We start from the raw sequence: 22416 nt of genomic DNA, 5'->3' as shown, positions 1-22416 counted from the left end.
CAGAAATGTTTATCTAGTCCCTGGAGAGAGATCACCTGTCTCCACTGTGTATTTCGTTTAGGTTGTTTCTTCACCTAAAATCCCGAGCCAAAAAGAAATGATGGAGAATCTCACTTAGGAGGACCAATATCTAGAGGAACCATTGGCTGCAAATCTAATGAAGGAGGGCCACCCCTAGGTGCAGGGCCACTGCAGCCCGGATCTGATGATGACAGATGGGGCAGGGGAGGAGTACCAGGGAGCACTCCACGAACTGATTATAGCTGCTCCTATTCTACTTCCCACTCCACACCCTGGACCTGGCCTTAGATGCAGATCTTCGACGAAACAGAAGTGGAATCTTACTCGAAAGGGATTCGCGGGTCACTGCTTTAAAGGCTGCAGAGGATGTGTTAGAGACAATCCGAGAGCAGGCACAGTAAAGAAACGTGTATGTCTTGTTAGACATTTGGCAAGCAGGTTAACATTTCTGTTATCTGAGAGCTCAAATGTAGAGAAGCCTTCCACATCCTACATGTTCTTCCAGAATAAATTGGTTTGTGCCTCAAGAAGAATATCGAAACAGAAGCTGACAGGCGAGCGGAGCGGCCACTGTCCAGCCAATGATTACAGATTTTCAGGAACCATTTATCTTTGCCTTTTTGTTCTCTCCTGATACGTCCAATGCCCACAAAGGCAGAAGGGTCCCAGGCACAGCTGTAGCAGTCAGAGTAAAGAAATTCACTTAGAAGGAACTGGGGAGATGGCTCCGTGGGGAACAGTTTGAACCCCCGAACCCACTGAAACGCCAGGCAGGCAGTGTTGCTGCCACCAATTCTAGGAAGAGACATATGCTCCCTGGGGCAGGCTTGCTAGCCCACGAGACTGGCCAGAATTGGTGAGCTCTGGGCTCTGCAAGAGAGTCGGCCTCAATACATAGTGATATCCAGGGTTGTTTTCAAACCTTCACATGCACGTAAATGTGCCTAAATACATATCAACATGCGCATGCATATACGTGCACACTCCTCCCCACCCACACATGTGTGAACACATGGAAAGAGGGGGAAATGACACAGGGTAGATGTCAACAGAAGATCCTTACCTTGTCCTCAAAAGCAGAGTGAATCCCAGAATTCCCAAGGCTGCAGCAGGAGGACTGTGCAAGTGTGAGACCAGCTTGGGCTACAAAGTAAGAGGCTGTCTCTGAAGGGCAGAAAAAAAAAAAAAAAAAAAAAGACAGAGAAAGGACGCCCAGAGATGAAAGGGGCCATCTTGCCAGGGTGTTCAGAAGAAATTTAAAGCCCAGAAAGTGTGGGAGAAGATGGCATCTAATTCTCTTCCATCTAAGCAAGCCTGTGTTGTATAGGTGCTAGACACTGAAAGGTTAATACTCGAATGCTTATAAGGCTCACAGCTCACAAGGGACAATGAGGACAGTTACCAAACCTGCCTGGATAAAGATTATAAGGCCTCAGGAGATAAAAAAAAAGAAAAGAAAAGAAGGGAGGGAAAATGAAGGAAGGGAGGAAGGAAAGAAGGAAGAAAAAGGAAAAAAAGAAAAAGAAAAATTTAAAATTCCCAAGAACAAGCCGCAGTTTGGGGTGCACCATTGCCCTCTGTTGGATTAAATAAAGCAGACTTTTGTTTTCTGTCTCTGGCTAGGTTTGCTGAAAAGTCATGGCACCTTGGAGTGGGAAATTAATTAGGCCTTGTAAACTTGGATACTTAGGTCCCTTACCTCGATGGAATCAAATGTAGTTGTAACTCTGGTGGCAGGTCATTTGTTATACTTTTGTGCATGCCACAAACATTTATGAAATATCTGCTAAGCATTGCCTGGGGAGAATAACACTCATGTTGGTTAGGGTCTACACACAAAGGACCTGTGGTTGCTGAGACAACAGGACACCCAGGAGGCAAAAGGCAGCACGTTTCAGATTCCAGTTCACATCTGTGAGTCCTAATCCTCATTCCCTTAGCTAATCCTCCCTTCAGGAAGTCTTCAACCAAGCCCTTCGTGTGGCACAAGCCTGTACTGTCAGCACTCGCGAAGTCCTTCTTCGCAGGAGAATCAGGAGTTCAAGGTCACCTTCAGCTACCTAGCCAGTTTGAGACCAGCTTAGGTTACAGGAGACCCTGTCTCAAAAACACAACAAAGAAAAAGGAATGCCAGTGTGCATGAATAAAGTATGAGTGGACCCTTTCATTTGTCCTCTGTGGCTGTCCTAGAGGCCACAATGGTACAGTACAGGGGCCTGCCACCCCCAAAGCCAAAGGTATTTACGACAGGGCCCTCTCCAGAAAGGGCCTCCTGACCCCGCTCTACACACCCAGGCAGAATGGTCTGGCTTTTTAAAGCACAGTCAGAGTTGAGCACAGTGGAGAGCAGTATTTACTTGCCCCCCAGTGTGGGAGCTAGAGGTGATATACAGGTGTGTTCTTTTTAAGATTGCAGGCCTACAAACGCAGACTTGAAAATGGATCAATTAAAAGGTAGTTATTTGCATAACAAAGTTTCCTTTTCACTTCCTAAGGGCTTCACCGCAGGGCTCCTTTGTGGAGCGGCTCTCTATAATACACGCTAACACGATTCCATTTACAAATACTCTTTTCAGAATAACTTTCTAAGAACCTTCCTATTGTGTACGGTGCGAATTAGCTGTAATCACCCCCTGCCCCACAGCAACGGAAGGTTTTCTCCGTCTGGAAAGTAACTGAGCTGACCTTTGAGTGTCTCCAAGAAGGGCTTTGACGTGTAGTCCCAGCCTTAAGAAGGCTGAGGCAGGAGCATTGCTTGAGCCCAGGTGTTCCAGACTGGTCTGATGATCACAGCAAGACTTCAGGGTCCGTATGCCAACATAATAATAGCAACAACAGTGTGAAGGCTGTGGCCTCCAAGTGTCTGTAGTATGTGGCATTGGGGATATAATTTTACAGTTTTTCAAGTGTCTGTATTATGCAGTATTGGGGGTATAATTTTATAATTTTTCAAATGTCTGTATTACGTGGCATTGAGGGGTATAATTTTACAGTTTTTCTAGCTTTTTTTTTAACCTGAACACAAAGTTCAAAATAGCAAACTTTTCACTGTTCTCTTTTCCTACATAAATAAACAAATAAAATTATATTTGTGGCTAATGTTCTGATAAATGTGTAGTCAGCAATATTCATAAAAGCATTCTCTTTCTCTCTCTCTCTCTCTAATTGCAAGACATTATGCTGTCTGAATTACAACACAAACTGGGACAGGCATTCAGATTAGAGCTGTCCCCAGCAAAATAGGAAGTGGTGTGGCTGATTCAATTTAGGACCCAGCTTCCTCTTTCGTTAGGTCCTGAGCCTGAGTCTCGCTTAGTTTTGTGCTGTTATGCAATTGCTCCTTTTAAGAGAGACATAAAATGGAAGCCTTGGCTATTCATAGCCAACTTGGGAGGAGCTGAAATTGTTCAAGAAGTTTCTTGCCTGCTGCCATTTTGATGATAGCTGGTTTTCTATTTCAACCGACTTCTACACGGGATTATGTTAAAGGACTGCCTAGTGCCTTTTGTTTTTATCTTATGGTGATGATGTTTTAAAAGTAGGCAAACGTTCCTTGTATATAACTTGACTATTTTCCAGGGTGATTTTTCCCCCCTAGTAAAAGCAGCTTACAAGGAAATTCAAGGACAGAGAAGATCAGCCCAGGCATTCCTGTGTGGCGTCCCCCTGTGGTGAGGCTGATCTGTGTCTCAGGGCTGCTAATGGATTATGTGTGAGAGAGCCGCAAAGGGCTGCGGGAAGCAGACTGGCATTAGACCCCCACAAATGGCATCATCCGTGGTGTACAGCTTAGGGGGAAGGCTGCTGGAGGCAGCTGGCTGCCCCTGGAGCTGCAGCTTCTCATGCTGTGTGGCAGGTGGCACTTCAGCCATTTCTAAAGCCGGTCCCTGGCAGGGAAGGCGCACCGAGTCCATCTGTGAAGAGGGAGGAGTCTGGAAGGGGGTCCCAGAGATCAGGAGCACAGAAATGACAAAGAACAGCCTGAAGGCATGTTCAGGCCCCTGCTCTCCCTTCCCCCTTCCCTTCCTTCTTCCCTTATTCCCTTCATTGTTGCTGCCCCATTTTCAATCCCCAGCGCATATATATATATTTGTTTCCCAAATGTAACATGTAGTGGTGACAGGTGCAGATGATTCAACAAAAAAGTAAATAAATAAAAAACAAATCAATATTTACTGAATAAACTATATTGATAGTTCAATTTTCTTCTTCCCTAGTGGTCCCCTATTAAACTTTTCCAAACCAACACTAACAAATATAGAAGAACCAAGATCTAGAGGCCCATGTCTGAAGATGACATATTACTGTCCCCTTCTTCAAGAGGGATGAGAGGGTGTGCAGGACCCTTTGACCCCAACCAAAGCACCGCCTCCCCACGTTGAACATCTCCCTCCTACCAAACAGCAGCCAAACAGACCCTGTTTCACAAATGGCAGTGGATCTCCTGGGGAGCAGGCTTGTTTAATTGGGTTTTCAGAGCCAGAATTAATATTACAAACCGGGGAGCTGTGTGATCTGCTTGTGCCTCTGGCTCCACCACACTGCCAGCCTTCCCGGGGGGGATGGCAGAAAAGTGACACCATTCAGTAGCAATTTTACTTCTGTCTGGGCCTTCTCACCCAAGTGATTTGCAGCTGTCAGGAACCAAGCAGGCAGGCTTGATCTTCACAAGCTCAAGGTCACACCTAGAGCAGGCTTTTCTCACCGCCGATCTACGTGACTTTCTAATATATTTAGTATTTGCCTTCCCCCCCCCCCCCCGTTTTCATTCTGCTTATTAAGATAAATTTTGATGGAAATGGGATCATGGTTTTCAGGACCATTCACTCGACACCTGATCTCTTAAGGTGACCAGTGTCTACTGCGGATACCGTGAGGGTGACCCACAAAAGTCCTGTCGCCCTGCAAACCAGAGGCAAGGCTTTAATTAGGAAAGGTTCGAGTGGTGCGGTAATGGGACGAATCACTTCAGCAAACAGCATTTGTCTTCAGGAAGAAGGGCAGAATGCTCCTCCCTGTTCAGTGGGTTGACCTAGGCCACCAGCACGTTAATTTGCCTCCGATGGACGGATGCTGAAGAGAGTGTACGGGAAGGAACGTTTCTGTGCTGTCGCTGTGTGGAGATAAGTTGTGACAGGAGGGAGCACACCGAGAGTCGAAGATGGCGTTTTATTTGGCTCCTGAGCAATGCTTCCCTCGCTCTGTGTTTTTGGAGATTGGGAATAGTCGGCTCTCACAAATTTTTTTTGGGGGGGGGAGGACAAAGCAGACTAGGAAGTCATCGTCCTGGGTCCCTCCCTATTGCCCTGCCAGTGGCTCTAATCTGCTAAGGGCTCCCTGCTGCACCCTGCTACCTGCCGCCACCTTCCTGATGTCCCCAGATCTTGAGAGGGACAGAGTTTCTGAGAAAACTATTTGCAGTCCCAGTTTCCTGATTACTGAGAGCCCACTAGGTCTGAGGACTGGCTCGTTCGCTCACCCAAAGGGCCTGAGAATTAGTGAAAATGTGTAAAGCACAAATGCCAAACCACAGCTTTCCAGACAGCTGCCCCGACAGTAAGCTGTCTTAGCGGAGGATCAGAGGATGTGACGGTCCTGCTGATTAAGTGCCACCGTCAGTGAGAAGAGTTTATAGGACACAGGTGCCACTTCAGACTGCCTTAGCTGGGAAGAGATTTGTCCCCTAAGATTAGGGTTATCATTATCTTGCTACAGGATGCCATATAGCCCAGGCTGGCCTCCAACTCTCTAGTAGCCAAGGATGACCTCGAACTTCTCATCCTCCTGCCTCTGCCTTTAGAGCACTGGGCTTACAGGGGTGTATTGCGATGGCTGGTTTATGTAATCCTGGGGATGGGATTTCTCATGCATGCCTGACAAGTAGTCCATCAAGAGAACACCTCTCTAGCCAATAAAATTGCTTTAAAACATGTTCAGGGCTCTGGAGAGATGGCTCAGTGGTTAAGAGCACTGACTGCTCTTCCAAGGACCCTAGTTCAACTCCCAGAACCCACGTGGCAGTTTACAATTGTCTGTAACTCCAGTTCCAGGGGATCCAACACCCGAACATGGACATACATGCCGGTAAAACACCAATGAACATAAAATAGGAATAAATGAATCATTTAAAAACATAAATATTCTCTAGCTGTACTGTGTATAGTATCTGCAACTATCATTTAACTCCAGTTCACAACTTGATCCACTGAATATTAAGGTTTTTCATTCTAAAGATGAAGAAATAGATTTCCAGAGATTTAGTTGCTTAGCCAAGATCACATGTGCACACACACACACACATACACACACCCCACTAGTATTCCACTCTGTTCTTTGTGACATTCCCTACAGCTCCTTCAGTTTTTTTCCATATTTAATGTAGTATATAGGTGGGCACAGTGATCAGTACATGGGTGTTACTGGGAGGAAAGTTAACTTGATATTAAATTTTATAATTTAATATCAAAATTGAATTTTCTGAAATGTACTTGAGTTCCATCATGATGTTAAGATAAGCTATTGGACAGACTGAGTTTCCCAGCTCAAAAACTGAAATGCTTCCTACTGTCAAACCGGGCAGAAGGATGCTGAGTTCCCCATTGGCCAATACTGTCTAATTCTCTTAAATGATTCAGATGTAAAAGGGAAAATGGCATCTGTCTAATTAACACTGCCTGGTTAAATATAGCTGCCAAGGGACAGCCGAGGGACAGAGTTTACTAAGCAGTCTTTCTAGCCCCCTGGGCCTCAAGGTCCAGTTGATAGCAAGCCTTCTGTCCTTATCAGCGAGAAACAGAGATGCCCCCCAGAAGCAGCCGCAGCCACAGCAGGCCAAGGGAGCTGGAGGGAGAGGGGCTGGGCTGTCGCTGGCTGTAGTTCCCACTCCTGGTGTCTAGAGGTTCAGAGAATGAGTCTGGGAACCAGATCTGGAAGGCTGCAGCAGCTCTTGTTGCAAACATGAGCTCTGGCCCTGCACGGCCCTCTCGGCTGCCTGAGCCTAGCTCTCCAGCCTGCAGACATTCACTGAGCCACCTTCCTGCCCACTGCTGAGCCTGCCAGGCAGTGCCATCTGCTTTGCAACCCGTCCCTGGTGGAAAGACACAATGACCACATTGTTTCTCTTCCAGCTTCTTGTCAAGACATGGAAGCTATTGCCAAGTTTGATTTCATGGCCTCCGGTGAAGATGAACTGAGCTTCCACACTGGAGATATTCTGAAGGTAGGTGATGCGGGGTCCCAGGGGACTGGGAAGGGGCTGAGGTTCTCTAACAACCTATGCCTTTGTCTCTGAAAGAATGTGCACAGCTCTTGTTCTTTTTCTTTTTTTACTCTTAATTTTTTTTAAAGAGTTTCAAAACCAGTTTTGAGAGCGTGCCTGTAATCCTAGCACTCAGCATGTGGAGGCAGGAGGATTAGGAGTTCAATGTAGCTTTGACTACATTGGGAGTTTGAGGTCAGTCTGAGCTACATGAGACCCTATCTCAAAACAAAAACAAAATAGAGAAAGGAGAGAAGGAGAGAGAAAGGAGAAGAAGAGGAAGTCTCAAAGTTTATTTCTAGGGTCACCTACTGACCACCCATACATAGACAAATGCTACCGCTGATATCAAGCCTTAGCCCCTGGAAGACATTCAGAGGAACAGGAAAGACATGTGTAGGGCCTTCGCTATAGAGGACACAAGTGTTATGTCCCTCATCTCAATAGCATCCTGGATTCCTGCTGGGCAAACGAAAGAGTCATTGTGTATATGTGCATGTGTGTATGCATATGCACGTATGCACACAGGTGTGCATGCATATGTGTACATGTGCACATGTATGTGTTTGCCCATGTACATGTATGCACGTAAGTGTAGAGTCCAGGAGTTGATATCGGGTGTCTTTCTCCTTTGCTCTGGCACGGTGGGCTATTTACTGCCTGAACGCTCTGCCAGCCCCAGAGTAGCCATTCTTAAGAAGCCTGACCTTGAGCACAGCATGATGCAGTTCCATACAAAGAGAAGTGCACATCCCCACCAAGCACTCCTTCGAGGAACCTACATGCTAGACACTGGGTTAGGAGACAGAAATTCAAAGCTGGTATAAGTCACACTCCTTCTCCCACCATACTTGTGGCATGAAGTGGGCAACACAAGCCTCTGACGGGCTATCCTAGACGCCATCAGCTTAGCGCTCAGGAACACGGGCGGGGAACATGAGACTCTGCCTTGAAAGGAAGAGGGTGGAAAAGAACAGCAATGTGAACGCCACTAAGCTCATAGAAAGCTGGACTTCAAATGAAAAGGGTGCAGGTGGAGGTAGCAGGAGAGAGGCAGCAGACTTGAGGCAACCTGACAGCGGCTGTGCACACCGCACCACTAAAGAGGCTCCATAAAAATTGTTTCCAAGCCCTGCTTGGGGTGTAGTGGCCGATTGCGGAGCTGAAGTAACCTTGGACTTTTTCAGCGTTTCGGGCGTCCATATGCACACTCCCCTGTGATTCGTAAAAGAATATGAACCTCTCCATAGGATATTCAGGAGCCCATGGTGATGGTGTACCCCTGTCTGACCTCGGGGCACCCTCCAGGAGCATCCCTCAGCTGCCCCGGTGACCCTCTCGCATGACCACTGTCACCAAGACCACTGTTGTATCTCGCCATAGAGAATTATGGGCTATACAAAGGCCCTCATTGGGGTGTTAGAGGACAACTTGGAAAGTGTCCCCAGAGCACATGCGTGTAGAATAGAATGGCTTCATTTGTCCCTTAACGCCCCCCACACCTCCCGCACACAGTGTGTAACCTAACTGCTTTCAGCTTAAAAGATTCAGTGACGTGGTGGACCCCGCAGTATCCCAAGATTGAGGTTTTATAAGCTAAAATATGTCTGGGCTACTCATTGAAGAAAAGGTGGCTTTTACTGGGGTCACAGAGACATTTGTCATGTGATGAAAAGTTCCTCCCTCTCTCCTCTGTGGGGCATCGTGACTATTCAGATGCCCACCAGCTCCCGGCCTTATGCTGATCACGCCTAGAACCCGAAGCCTTGCTCAGGCTCCCCTGTTACCTTCTGTCATACAGAAGAGTGGAAGGAAAACCAAGCAAATGGCCATTCCCTCAGCTCTGCTTCCCAGTCTGGCTCCTTAGCTATCTCCTCTCCTCTGTTGCTCAGAGGGAAACGGTTCCCTGCCCTGGATGCCCCCCACTTCTCTCTTTGCTCCAGGGCCCTTTGAAGTCTGCCCTTACTTCTGTCCTGGCTTCCAGTTGCTGTGATAAACACCAGGACCAAAAGGCACTTGGGGAGGAAAGGCTTTGTTTGGCTCACACTTCCATACCAAAGTCCATCACTGAGGGAAACCAGGGCAAGAACTCAAGGCAGGAACTGAAACAGAGATCCATGGAGGAAGGCCGCTTTCTGATTCATGGTTTACTCAGCTACCGTTGTAATACAACCCATCTGCTCAGGGATGGCACCGCCCACACTGGGTTGTATCCCCCTCCTCCAATCACTCATTAGTCAAGAAAATGCCCCCACAGACTTGCCTATGGACCAATCTGATGAAGACATTCCCAGATGATCTAACTTGTGTCAAGTTAACAAAACGCCACCCAGCACATGCTGCAAACTCCTTCATGTGACTAGAATGTTCTCCCAAGACACCTATGGAAAGAGACTCTACTGACTCTACTGGCTGCCCCTCTCCTGGAGCTCTTTCCCCTTGCTCAGAGGCACTCCTCTCTCTCAATCCCTCTCCCACTTCCTCTCCCTCTCTTCTCCTGAGTTCTCTTATGGGTCTTGTTCGTGAGCACTCCCGTCCCCTCTCTAAGCTGATATATTCAGCTCCCTGAAGCTCAGCCCTTGACCTTCTGATTCTTCTTCTTGATTTGAAGCACCTCACCCCTTCTCTGGCTCTCTGCTAAGGATCCTCCAGTTTGTACCTTGCTCCCTCACTAACCTCTGCTTTGAACCTCAGAACCAGTGATCTGCTGGCTGTTACCTGGTGGACTCCAGCCCCTGGCACCAGGCTCATAAAACCCCTATACCAACCTCACCCCAACTTCCATCCAGGCTATCCCTCTGCCTGTGATCAAAGTATCATGAAAGGTCAGTCAGTACACAATCCCCTTGCCAAATCTGGGCAGTCAGGGCTGTCACCAGCTGAGTTCCTGTTGCAAGCCAAGACTGGCACAGGGGCTGCACGTACCCTGCAGCACCTCAGCAAGCCTAGGAGGTGGCTTTCTCCACTCTGTAGGTGTGAAACCAAGGCTGAGGGATTAAGCCATGTGTCAAGATGACACAGGCAGACAGTGACTGCTCCAGCAGCTGGGTGGGACTCTGTTCCCAATGCACAACCTCTGTTCTAAATACATTTCTTTCTCCAAGTCCCCCAAGGAAGGCTCTTCTCCATTAGGGGAAAAAAAGAAGGTGTGATGCTGGAAAAAAGAAACATAGGTTTTGTAGCCATATAAATATGGATTCAATTTCCAGCCTGTGAGCTGTATGGCTTGGGCCTAGGCACCTGCTGATTTAAGCATCAGCGTCCACCTCTATCTATGGAGGCATTACCTATCCTGCAGAGTCCAGGAAAGTAATTAAAGGTAATGGCCCTGGCCCAGAACAGCTACTGAGCAAGTGATGGCCATATTATCACCAGCCCCTGCCTTCCTTCTCTCTCTGCCTGCACAGATGATCGCACAGCCCCTTGCCTGACCTCATTGCCTCCTGTCTCTTCCTTGTTCAGTCATTCTGCATACTGGTCCCAGAAGGACTTTCCTAGAAGATGAATCAAATTGTGTCATTTCCTGGCTCAAAAGTACCCAGGGGTTCCTATTAACAATGGATTGAAATCTAAACCATTTGACTCCAACACACTTCCTAGTCTCGTCACCCTCACGCCCAAGTGCATCTTTGAGGACACACTGCCCTTGCCCCCCTCATAGTATACATCGGCCTGTCTCAGGCTCCTCCTCATTCTCCAAGTGTCCTTTTATATATGACCCTCTATCAAGAGACCCCCTCACTGATCCTCTCCCTTCCTTACCACCCCTGTCCCAAGCAAAACTAAACCCTCTTCTTGCCCCCAGGCAGGCTGTACTTCCAGGGCCTTCTCACATTGCCACATGCGATCTAGTTGTCCATTTCCCTGTTAGCTGCCCCACTAGCCAAAGTTTTATAGGAATGAGGGTCACACATGCTTCTGTATCTCTAGGAGCAGAAAGTTACTTTTACTAATGTTGGATGGATGGATGGATGGATGGATGGATGGATGGATGGATGGATGGCTCTTCCATTGGTGAGCTCCCTGAGAGCAGACAGACTCCAGCGCAACTTTGTGGCTTCTCCGCATCTAGCACAAGTCACATCCCCAAACAGGGACCCAGTATATATGTCTTGACCTGGGAAAGGGCATCTATGTGACCATTTAGAACTCCATCAGAAAGCCAACCCTGCCCACCCTTTCAGATTCCGCCTGTCGCAGCTATAGTGGTAAAGAACAAAGAAAGCACAAAGAGCCTGGGACAGAGCTCTCATTTTTAATGGTGGCCCTTAGTGACCAAGGCAGTCACTCCCATCCTGAGGCAAAAAACACGCCCAGGGATTACTGCAAACCATTTCAAAGCCAGCTCTTGAGTGCCTTGAAATTCACTTTGAGGTGCTCAGGTTTCTTGATTGACCTTTGGTGCTTAAGATTAAACAGACTTGCTCATTAGAGAAGGACAAAGAGGTACCTGGGTAGGTTCCCAGCAAGTCTCTCCACTTCTTCTCTGCACTCATGTTAATACAGTAGGCACTGACTAGATGCTGATCTTCATGGACTGGCAGACAAGATGGTGGGTGAGGGAGCTCTGCCAAGTGGCTTGATCTATGTTCTTCAGGGAAATAAACACTTGGAAAGGACATTGGGAGTCACACTTTTCATGCTCATACCAGTTTGTCCCTACCTGTTTCTGTAGTGTGTCCAAGTCGACCCCATTTCTTCTGACTGAGAGGCCTAAAAGCGCCAGCCTAATCCCACACAATTAACTTCCGCAATGCTTCAGCTTCCCACTGTGCCTCTGAGAGCTCCATTTCCGTCCAATTTTACCTTTGTTCCCAGCTGGTCTTTTGGCCTTTCTCTTCCCACATCTAGCTTATGCTCAGGCCATGTAACCTAGAAAATTACTCTCTTAGGGAACATTTTAAGAAAGACGATACAGCAATTTAAGTGCAGAACTTCGTGTGTTTGGGCTGAACTCCTTGCTCGGGTTTACATGATGGGTACAAGAGATAGGGGGAACTGATGGAGAGATGAGAACAGGAAGCTTTGGGGCTCAGGGCCCACAGCAGCAGGAGGAAGCCACCACCCCTCAAAAAAAACACCCCACTTTTCTTTGCAGAAAAAATGAGATTAAGAAAAAAAACTTTTATATACCATAAAATGCCTGTAAATCGCCTCTCTGGAAACACAGTCTCTGGCAGATCAAGCCCCAGGTGGTGGAGACTAATGGCTGGCTGGCTGTCAGGGACGATTTTTAGTTTCTAGAGGGGGTAGATGAGCACCAGGCCTGATTACTCAGATTGCGGCTTGTTTCGGGTCAGAGAGCGAAGTACGGGGTGTGATTTGCACCGTGATAAGCCAATTTCCAAATGGCGTCTTTCACCTCACCCCTGCTCACTTTGGATCTGACATTGGTTACCCTGGCCAAGCCACCTCTCTTCTCCCCCTTTCTCCACCTCCCGCCTCCCCTATCCCTCCTGATAACAGAAACAAATTCCAAAGCTGTCAATTCCGGAGCAGTGTACGGAGGGAAGCGGTCTTGTGCCGTTTAAATGGATAGAAGATGCCACTGCTGTGTCTTCTCGCCTTCCCCTGACCTAGATTGTGTGTTTCCCCTCCCCCTCACTCCCCTCAGCATACACAGACCCACACCCATCCTCGGCAAAGCCCAGAGCCATTTGATGTTAGAAAGTTCTCTGTTCTCAGCAATTCTCGAGCTCAAATATGGGCCATGCTTTTACTGCTACAGAACAAATGATTGTAGCCCAAACATGCAAGTACAATGTTTGCAAGAATTACAAACCCTTCCACTACAATGTTTGCAAGAAGTACAAACCCTTCCATGTCTTTCAGAGCTGGAATCCTCCCTCATAAAGATACTGTGCTGAGCAGAATAATATGTGTATTGTGTGTATGTATATATGCATGTACATATATATATTTTAAAAGAATATATACCAGCCAGGTGGTGGTGGCACTTGCCTTTAATCCCAGCACTCAGGAGGCAGATACAGGCAGATTTCTGAGTTCATGGCCAGCCAGGTCTACAGAGCCAATTCCAAGACAGTCAGAGTCACACAGAAAAACCCTGTCTGTCTTGAAACAAACAAACGAAAACAACAACATCAAAGGAATGTATACCTTCAGAAGGATGTTCATGTGGCAGAACTCTGTCAGCTCAGCTCAGCTCTGTGAGGCTTAAGTGGGTTGCTATTACCCCTGCTTTTCAAATGGCTAATTGTTTTGTCTTGTGTCACACAGCTAGTGACAGAATTGGAGCTAGAAACCAGGTTTGGGTTTTTTGTTTTGTTTTGCTTTTCAAGACAGGCTTTCTCCTAGCTATCCTGGAACTAGCTCTTTTAGACCAGGCTGGCCTCAAACTCACAGAGATCCACCTGCCTCTGCCTCCCAAGTGCTGGGATTAAAGGTGTAGGCCCCCACCACCTGGCGAAACCAGGTTTTCTTGTTCCAAACCTGATGGCACCGTTCCTTATCTTCCACTTTAGCAGTAATGCAATGCCAGGCATGATGGTGCACACTTTTAATGCCAGCTCTTGGGAAGCAAATGCAAGATGATCTCTGTGAGGTCAAGACCAGTCTGGGTCTCTACAGTGAATTCTAGGGCATCCAGGGCTACATAGTAAGCCCCTGTTTCAAAAGAGAAAAATAAAATAAAATAAGTAGAGCCTAGGCCTGGGGTGTGGCTCAACTGGTAAAGAGCTTACCTCGCATGCAGGGAGCCCTGGAGACTATTCCCAGCACTGCTGGGTGTGGTGATGTTTGCTTACAATCTCAGAACAGAGGCAGAAAGATTAGAGATTCAGGACCACCATCAGCTGCATAGGGATCAGGAGGCCAGCTTAGGGTATATGAAACCCTGTCAACAGAAGGAAGAGAGGAAGGAAGGAAGGAAGGGAGGAAGGAAGGGAGGAAGGGAGGGAGGGAGGGAGGAAGGAAGGAAGGAAGGAAGGAAGGAAGGAAGGAAGGAAGGAAGGAAGGAAGGACTGGCTTTTGCTATGGGAGAGAGAAATCCAAGGGACTCAGGACTTCCAGTTCTACCCCTTCTGGATGACTCTCGGAAACCCCAGGCACCAGCCCCCGGCTCTCCTACGTCCAGTAAATACATCCACAGCTCACTGAGTTTTTCTTCTCAGTTGAAGAATTCAGCTGGAATTCACCCACTACAAGCTGAAGCCCACAAGTCCCTCCTGCTCCTCCTGCTCCTCTCTATTTCAGTAAAGACATCACCACCCACTCAGTCTCCCAAGCTAGAAATCCAAAGTTTTCCCAGAATCCCCTTCTCTCTCAGCTACCCCAAATGGTTACAAAACCCTGCCTGATTTTACTTCCTCGAATCCTCCGAACTAGGTCCTTGCCTCTTCTTAGCTCAGACCCCATTATCCCTTACCTGGTGGGCGACACCCATCTTCCTTCTGTTCCTCCCCTGGTTTTACCCCACCCCCAGCTCGTCTTCAAAAGTCCTCCTTCACTCTCATTCTTACTGTCATTTCCTGGCTTAAAATGGTTTGGGGGTTCTCTATAAAATCTGAAGATGAAAATCCAGAAACTTCAACCATGAGCCGCAAGGCCCAGTACTTCTAACTTCCCCCAGCTAAATCCCAGTTCGGATGAAGACACTAAACTCCAAGAAGCGGTTCCTCAGTCATCACGTTTGATCTCATCAGCTCATTGCATTGTCTGGAGAGGCCTGTCCCATCTTTCCCATCTTCCCATCTTCCCTCTGCTCTCCCCCGACCCCCACCCTGGCATCTCCACCCATGAAAAAGAACACATTCAACTACAAGAACGAGACAATGACTTAAGCCATAGCAGAGTTAATATTCCTTCAGGTCAGGAACGGGAGAGGGACTGTCAGAGACGCCAGCGACTTGGTGGCACTGCCACGGGGTTCCCAGTCTCTTACGTGGCCACCCTTGGGTAGAGCCACTGTTTCAGTCTAGGCCCACATCCTTTAGAAACATTTCCAGTGGAGATAACAAATACTTTCAAGGGTGTCTCATGTTCTGAAATCAATGAACACCCAGACAGTCATGTCTGCTGAGTAATCTGAGTGACCAAGGCAGGTGACCACATGTGGGTAGCGGTCGAGAAGGGTCCTGCAGTAAGGAGACAGAACTCTTGACTTTGTTCAGGATCTGATTCTGAGTTTATAGAAAGCATCCCAAAAGTGTCTCTGTGGAGAACCCCCCTGCCACCCTCTTAAGTTCTCACTCTGTGACCTGGAATGCACTATTACATTGCTCAGGCTTGCCTCCAACTGACAGGAATCTTCCTGCCTCACCTTCCTGAGTGTTGAGATGACAGGCACAAGACACCACACCTGTACTGTCATCCCAAGTACGGTGAGTCCTATCCCAACCATTTTCAAAATTCAAAACGGGAATATAAACATTATAGTTTAGAAAGCTGGTCTTGCTTAGATATCTAAGTTTTAATCTCCTTGTTAAAAATAAATCTTTGGTCGGGCATGGTGGTCTACCTCTACAATCCTGGTACTTGGAAGGTAGAAGCAGGATGATCAAGAGTTCAAAGCCATTCTCTACAGTGAGTGCCAGGCCAGCTTGGGCTATGTGAAAATCAACTGATGAAGTAGAGGCTGATGAGACAGCTCAGGAAGTGACTTCGACCCCTGGGACCCACAAGGAAGGAGAAGGCCACCAAAAACTGTCTTCTGACTCCAATAGACATGCTGTGAATACACACACAGATACGTGCATGCACATAAATAAATAAATGCAAAAACACTAAAATTGTAATAAAGGATTCAGGGCATGGTCTGAGTGCTTGGTCTGAGCTATGATGGAGTGACCTGAGTAAGCGGCCTTGAATGGAGAAAAATATTGGAGTAAAAAAAAAAAGGCAAATAATCAGAGAGTTAACCCGTGATGCTCCCTCCTTCCCCACTAAGCCCTAGAGCGGATGTCCTATCCGGTCCCTTAGGCTCATTCCTCTTTGCCCTACAGTCCCTTCGTGTCCTCTCATCATTGTTCTCCCCCTCTCTCCCCCCCAGATACTAAGCAACCAAGAGGAGTGGCTCAAGGCGGAGCTCGGAAGCCAAGAAGGATATGTGCCTAAGAATTTTATAGATATCCAGTTTCCTGAGTAAGTATTTCCAGCCTGCCAGGCTGGGTCTACCCACACATGCTCCCCTTACTTTTTCAGTCGTCACTAAAATTATCCACGCATACCCAAGGAACTGTCAGAAATGGCTGCCTCTGGAGATCTCCCTCCCCAGCCTCCAGAACCTCACAGCGGAAGGCCAGGGTGGGAGGAAGATTTATCTGCATGGCATCACAGTCCCTTCTGAGGTTTACACCGTGTGCATGGATCTCCTACTTAAAAAAAAATTATATAAAAAATGAACTTCTAACTTAAAAATCACCTATAATGAACGCAGTGACAGAACCGCCAAGAATTCCACAGGGGGCGCTGTTGGACATCCCATTTCAAAAGCCATTCTTCATAGCTCTTCTCCATGATTGCCTAAGGTTGTGTTCCACCCTAAGCAGGGATCCCAAACAGTCTCTGCTTGCTCACCCCAGTCAGAGAGAGGGGGGAGGGGGAAGGGAGATTCCCTCCAGAAAGAGGAAGTGAAACACTGAGATTGGGCTGTGTTTGTCTCAAGAATTGACCACAAGGGTTAGATAGAAATCTAATCTTGTCTTAGAGCCAGGGTCTAGCCTCAAGAGTGTAGCCTTTATAAAACATCGTGGTAGTATTGATGACCCTAACCGGGTGTCACTTTCCATGACCCAGGAGAGACGGTTGAACCAAAAGTTTGACCACTGACCTTCAATGGGCCCTTAGTGCCGCTATAATCTGCTAGGTGGCCACTGCATGCCAGTGACTCTGTCTGCCACCTTCCTCCCAGGTGTGTGTGTAGGAGGGAGGAGCACCAAAAGAGACGCTCCTTGGGCCCCTCCCCCTCCCTCGGGACCTCTTGCACTGGACCAGCACCTCCTGCAGCCACATTCGGATGCAGCTGTCCTGCCTCCAGTAGAGACATCCCCTTTCCTCCCTTCTATTTTCTGTCCCTCTGCTGGAGCGTTCCTGTCAACCAACAGGCTTGCGGCAATCACGCACGTCTTCAGTGAGATATACAAATGAGGAACAAAACCAAGAAACTGCTGGTTCCAACCCCTTCCAGTTTTCCTTTCGTTTCTTCAAAAGCGTTTGAGTTCCCTGTTTCCAACTCCACCTGCCCATCCCCGTGGCTCCCCCAGGACTCCTGTCAGCAAGGTCCCAGCCAGCTGCACATTGCTGCAGTCCTTTCTCAGCCGTCCTCTCGGCATCGTAGGACCTCCTTCCCACTGGTGCATCTTCTGTGACGTCCGCAGTGCCTCTTGGTCTGGCCCCCTCCTCTTGGTCCTCCAGTGCCCTAGCTGCTTCTCTTCAGTCTCCTTTGCTAGGTCCTCCTCACCCCACCCTTATTCAGTAAGCCTTTCTTATTACCATTTTTTCCCAATAGGGGTGTGTGTGTGTGTGTGTGTGTGTGTGTGTGTGTGTGATTATGGATTCATGTGGAGGCCAGAGGACAACCTTATGTGTCACCTGTAGGAATATCATTGACTTCTTTTGAGACAGGACAGTTAGGTTAGGCTGGCTAGCCAGTGAGCCCCAGGGACCTTCCCATTTCAGCCCCCCCAGTCCCGGAATGACGGGGTACATCATGACACTGGGCTTTTACATGGGTGCTGGAGATCAGAGTCAAGTTGTCGCACTTTCAAAGCAAGTACTTTGCCGATGGGGCCGTCTCCCCTGACCATTTCAAGTGACTTCCCACCCCAGCGTCCTGTCCACTTTGTTTTCTCTCCTGGCTCACAATCCCTGGGCCTGCCGTTTTGATTATTCTGATGTTTATCCTGTATCTCCGGAGCCACCTACAATGTCAGTTCCCTGAGAGTGAAGTCACTTGTCTGTTCTGTTCACCACTGTTTTCCTAGCTCCAAGAAAATGGTCCCGTGAGTTCCAAGATGTCAATAAAAGCTGTCAGACTGCGGGGCTGTGGTGGCGCACGCCTTGAATCCCAGCACTCTAGGAGGCAGAGGCAGGTGGATCTCTAAATTCAAGCCAGCCTAGTTTATTCCAGAATATCCAGGGTTGTAGAGAGATACCCTATTTCAAAGTAATTAATTAATCAATTCAAACCAGAAGAAAAACACAAAACAAATAATAAGAAATATCAAATAAGTGAGAGAGTAGCTTTTGAGTAACAAGGACGCTTGAAAGCCTGGCCTCCTGTGTCTGATACAAAATGTATGTAAATTTTTGGAAATCTTAAAAAAAGAATCCCATGCTAATTCTAGTCAGAGAATGTAGCTTTCTTAAACATTCCTACCTGCCTGCTGCCTCTGCTGAAATCTTTCCTGCCGCGGAGCGCACTGGCCTCCGCCTCCTGTCGGTGTGTGTTTTCTACATGTGGCAGTCAACTGTTCAGCCCTGAAGAGGCAGAAGACACCAGAAACCCCAGGCTTCAGGCCCTCTGAGCACCACCCACCATCTGCCGTCGCTCAGGTCTGGAAGAAGAGTGACTCCTGCTAGCTGGGTCCGGAGTCGAGGATCTCAAATTCCATAACGCACAAAGGAGTCGGAAGCTGAGGCCTGCCGTGCATGTACATTTGTCCTGAAGGGACGTGGGCATTAATTAGCGTTCTGATGGCAGCAATTAGAGTAGAAGCAGTTTGATGGGGTCCCACCTCTGCCAGCTGGGATGGAAACCCTCGTTCTAGCGCGGAGAGGAGTTTGTGATCTCCTGCCAGCAACTGCAGCCGCTGTTCCCCTTACCTGGTGTGTTTGATTTTTTTTTTTTTTTTTTTTTTTTTTGACATTCCAACCATTGCCACCCTGACTGTGCTCTGGGAAATTTGGTTTCTCTTCCATTTCTGTTTCCCCAGTAAAGACGTTTCCAGCCTGGATTTTTGTAGGGGATGACCTCAGAGCACAGGGATTGGCTCACCAAAGAGTCAAAGGAGCTGTCTGGAGCTGCTGTTAGACTTTCTTATCTCCAACTGTAGGCAAGAATTCCTGGACACTTGGCAGTTTCTGCTGGACACAGCAGTCAAAGCCCCTGAAGCTCCCATGTCAGCCCAAAGAGCCTGAACCCCTGAGCTGGAACTGTCCTGAATGCGCCTGGGGGAAAGTGCCCTGCCCCTGACATCTCGGGAAGGGAGTGGGTGCTCAGGTCTTGTCTATAGCTTGGCCTGGAGCCCGGCCTCCATGCCTGCAGCGGCCCTTTTCTTTCCCAAACATCCACTCCTCTGCTGTCATTTCCTCCTGGCAGGTGGCTGCATCCCGCAGGGAGTCACTCCCACATGGCCCCATTTTGCTCTGCAGCAGCAGACTTCCAGGATTCAAGTTTTTGCAAGCTACAGAGAAATTTCTGGAGGGAAGGAAGGAGGAGAGCAAGTCCAGAGGAGTGGCCCATTGCTTCCCTGAGAGCTGAGAAGTGCCTTCGCTAGGTTTTAGACCAAGTGCTGCAAACTCTGAGTCAAGGCCCCCGGCCTCCTCCCTTCAGTCACCTCTTTTCCATGTCCCTTCTCCTTCCCCACCACCAGCATGTGTCTCAGAGAACTCTTTTGCCCTCTTGCTACAGGTGGTTCCATGAAGGCCTCTCTCGACACCAAGCAGAGAACTTACTCATGGGCAAGGAAATTGGGTTCTTCATCATCCGGGCCAGCCAGAGCTCCCCAGGAGACTTCTCCATCTCTGTCAGGTACTGGCTACTCCGAAGCCCACCTTGACCCTTCTCAGGTTGCCCCTGCTGAAGCTGGGAGGTTACCCAGTGATCAGAAGCCTGGTGGCATCCCTTTAACTATTTCCTCCCCAGAACGTGTGTCCTCAACTCCTCCATACACTGATTTCTGTTCAGAGTGATGTACTAGTGTAGTAGTGGGGGTGCACACCTTTAAACTCAGCGCTCAGGAGGCAGAGGCAGGCGGATCTCTGTGAGTTCAAGACCAGCCTGGTCTACAGAGTGAGTTCCAGGACAGCCAGAGCTACATTAAGAACCATTTGGAGAAGGGAAAAAAAAATATCTTGTCTGGCCCAGATATTTCCAGAAAGCAAGTTGTCCTGCTTTATATGGGTGCTCTGAAGAGAGCACAGTCTACAGATGTCAAGGAGGTCTGTGGAAGGAGGGGAGGGAACGAATGCCCACTTAACGGTCTGTCTGGAAGTCCAAACCTTGACCTTTCCCGTTTCTGTCAATAGAGGGCTGAAGAGAGGTGAGAGAAAGGCAGAAATCCCCAGTCACTGCTGTGGGAAGCCGCTGGGCAGAGCCAGGCTGCTTTCACACAGCAAGGTCCTGGCAAAGCAAAACTGAGAAGAGCAGGGCCGAGTTGAGGAAGGCCCCAGGTGAGGGGGTCAGAAAGAACTGTGACACTGTAACTCTTATAGGAAGTGACTAAGTCCAGGCAAGGACATGACACAGACCTACACTGAGAAACCCCAGATCTGAACCCAGTGAGTGTGGTCAGCGTGTCAAAGGCTGCAGGTCAGACTTGATGACCGCCTGACTAAAGTGCATGAACTGCAGCTCCTAGCAGAGGAGAAGGCTGGAGCCTGCACAGGACACACCTCCTGCCTGGTGACTTGATAGACAGCGCTGCCCTGCATTCGCTGATGGGTTTCAAAAAGTGTGAGGCTTTATTGCTTCCTGTGCAGAAATCTTATCTCTTGTGATAAACCGTAGCTGCTTTGTTATATAGAGAGGAAGGATCTTTAACAAGTAGGTAAGAGGGACTAATAAATGACGGGCCAGCCATCTATAGGCATGTGCACCTCAAGCATGCTTGCAAATACCACCAACCTTGACTCCTTACTAAAATGTAAAGAACGTATTTATTTATCGTATGTATATATCGTATATATGTGGTGGCTGAGGGCTATCTATGCATATGTGAAGGTCAGAACTCCTTCTAACCTGTGGGTCCCAGGGACTGAACTTAGGGCATCAAGTTTGAGGGCAGACACCTTTACCTGCTGTCTTAGTCACTGTTCTATTGCTGTGAAGAGACACCATGACCTAGGCAACTCTTAGAAAGAAGGGGGTTGTTTACGGTTTCAGAAGGGGGTTGTTTACGGTTTCAGAGGCTTAGTCCTTTACTGTCATGGCAGGAAGCATGGCAGCATACAGGCAGACGGTGCTGAAGAAGTAGTTGAGAGCGGCATCCTGGTCTGCAGGCAGAGAGAGACACTGGGCTTAGGATGGGCTTTTGAACCCTCAAAGCCCACCTCCAGTGACGCACTTCCTTCAACATGGCCACACCTCCTAATCCTAGGTATTTAAATATATGAGCCTCTGGGGGCCATTCCTATTCAAACACCACATCCACAGAGCCATTTCACTAGCCCTATACTCCTAGTTTTTCTGAACTAAAACTTCATAACTTGAGCAATCACAAATTGGCTCAAGCCAATATTATTTAATATCAAATTCTAAACTCATTGGATCTTCATTAGTGAAATTTTGTCCTATTAATAAACCTTATCAGTCAAACCTATTTTATTTTGATTTTTTTACTTTTTCTATAAAGTTATGTGTACACGGATAGGTGTTTTGTCAAGCAGCAACAGGATGTTTGTTGTGATTGCTGAGAGGGAGTGAGTGAAAACTTATTACACACAAGCAATACTTCCTTCTCTATGAGTGGTGATATTATGTCTTAAAGAAAACCATGATTAGTGCCCAAACTCCTGGGGAAGACCAGCAATAATGGCCATGTGTCAGTTTCCACCCCAAATCAGTTGGGCAAAAAGTGACTGTACTACCTTTGACTTCCCTTGGCTAGGAGCAGAACCCAAATAAAAGATGAGAATAAAGGCCCAGAATTCCTGTTCCCTCCAACCCAGACCCCTAATCCATCCCTAAGAAGCCTCCACTTACCTTCAGATGAATCTCTGCTCTCCAAAGCCCTTGTCAACTCTTTTTCTGCTGGAACCAGCCTTTGACAACACTAATACTCATGCACCGGCAACATGCAAATGCAGGTCTGTTTGGGGGGGGCTTTATTTTATTTGATTTTTTGTTTTGTTTTTCAAGACAGGGTCTCTCTGTATAACCTGGCTACCTTGGAACTCACTCTGTAGACCAGGCTGGCCTTGAACTCACAGAGATCTACCAGCCTCTGCCTCCTGAG

General features: G+C 47.9%; 1 protein-coding gene across 1 annotated transcript in view; it reads left to right on the top strand.

Moving 5' to 3' along the window:
* The window catches only part of Grap2 (GRB2 related adaptor protein 2), a 69920-nt gene that overhangs the window by 39323 nt on the left and 8181 nt on the right, over nt 1-22416 (top strand). The window contains exons 2-4 of the mRNA XM_050128276.1: nt 7149-7240; nt 16290-16381; nt 19872-19991. Of these exons, the coding sequence (XP_049984233.1) occupies nt 7163-7240; nt 16290-16381; nt 19872-19991 (290 nt within the window). The 5' untranslated portion in view covers nt 7149-7162. The remainder of the gene's footprint in view (nt 1-7148; nt 7241-16289; nt 16382-19871; nt 19992-22416) is intronic.

The sequence above is a fragment of the Alexandromys fortis genome, unplaced genomic scaffold (genome assembly GCF_014885135.2).
Source record: "Alexandromys fortis isolate MF-2015 unplaced genomic scaffold, M_Fortis_MF-2015_v1.1 scaffold_290, whole genome shotgun sequence".
NCBI classification, from domain to species: domain Eukaryota; kingdom Metazoa; phylum Chordata; class Mammalia; order Rodentia; family Cricetidae; genus Alexandromys; species Alexandromys fortis.
This window is presented reverse-complemented; position numbering and strand designations above follow the sequence as displayed.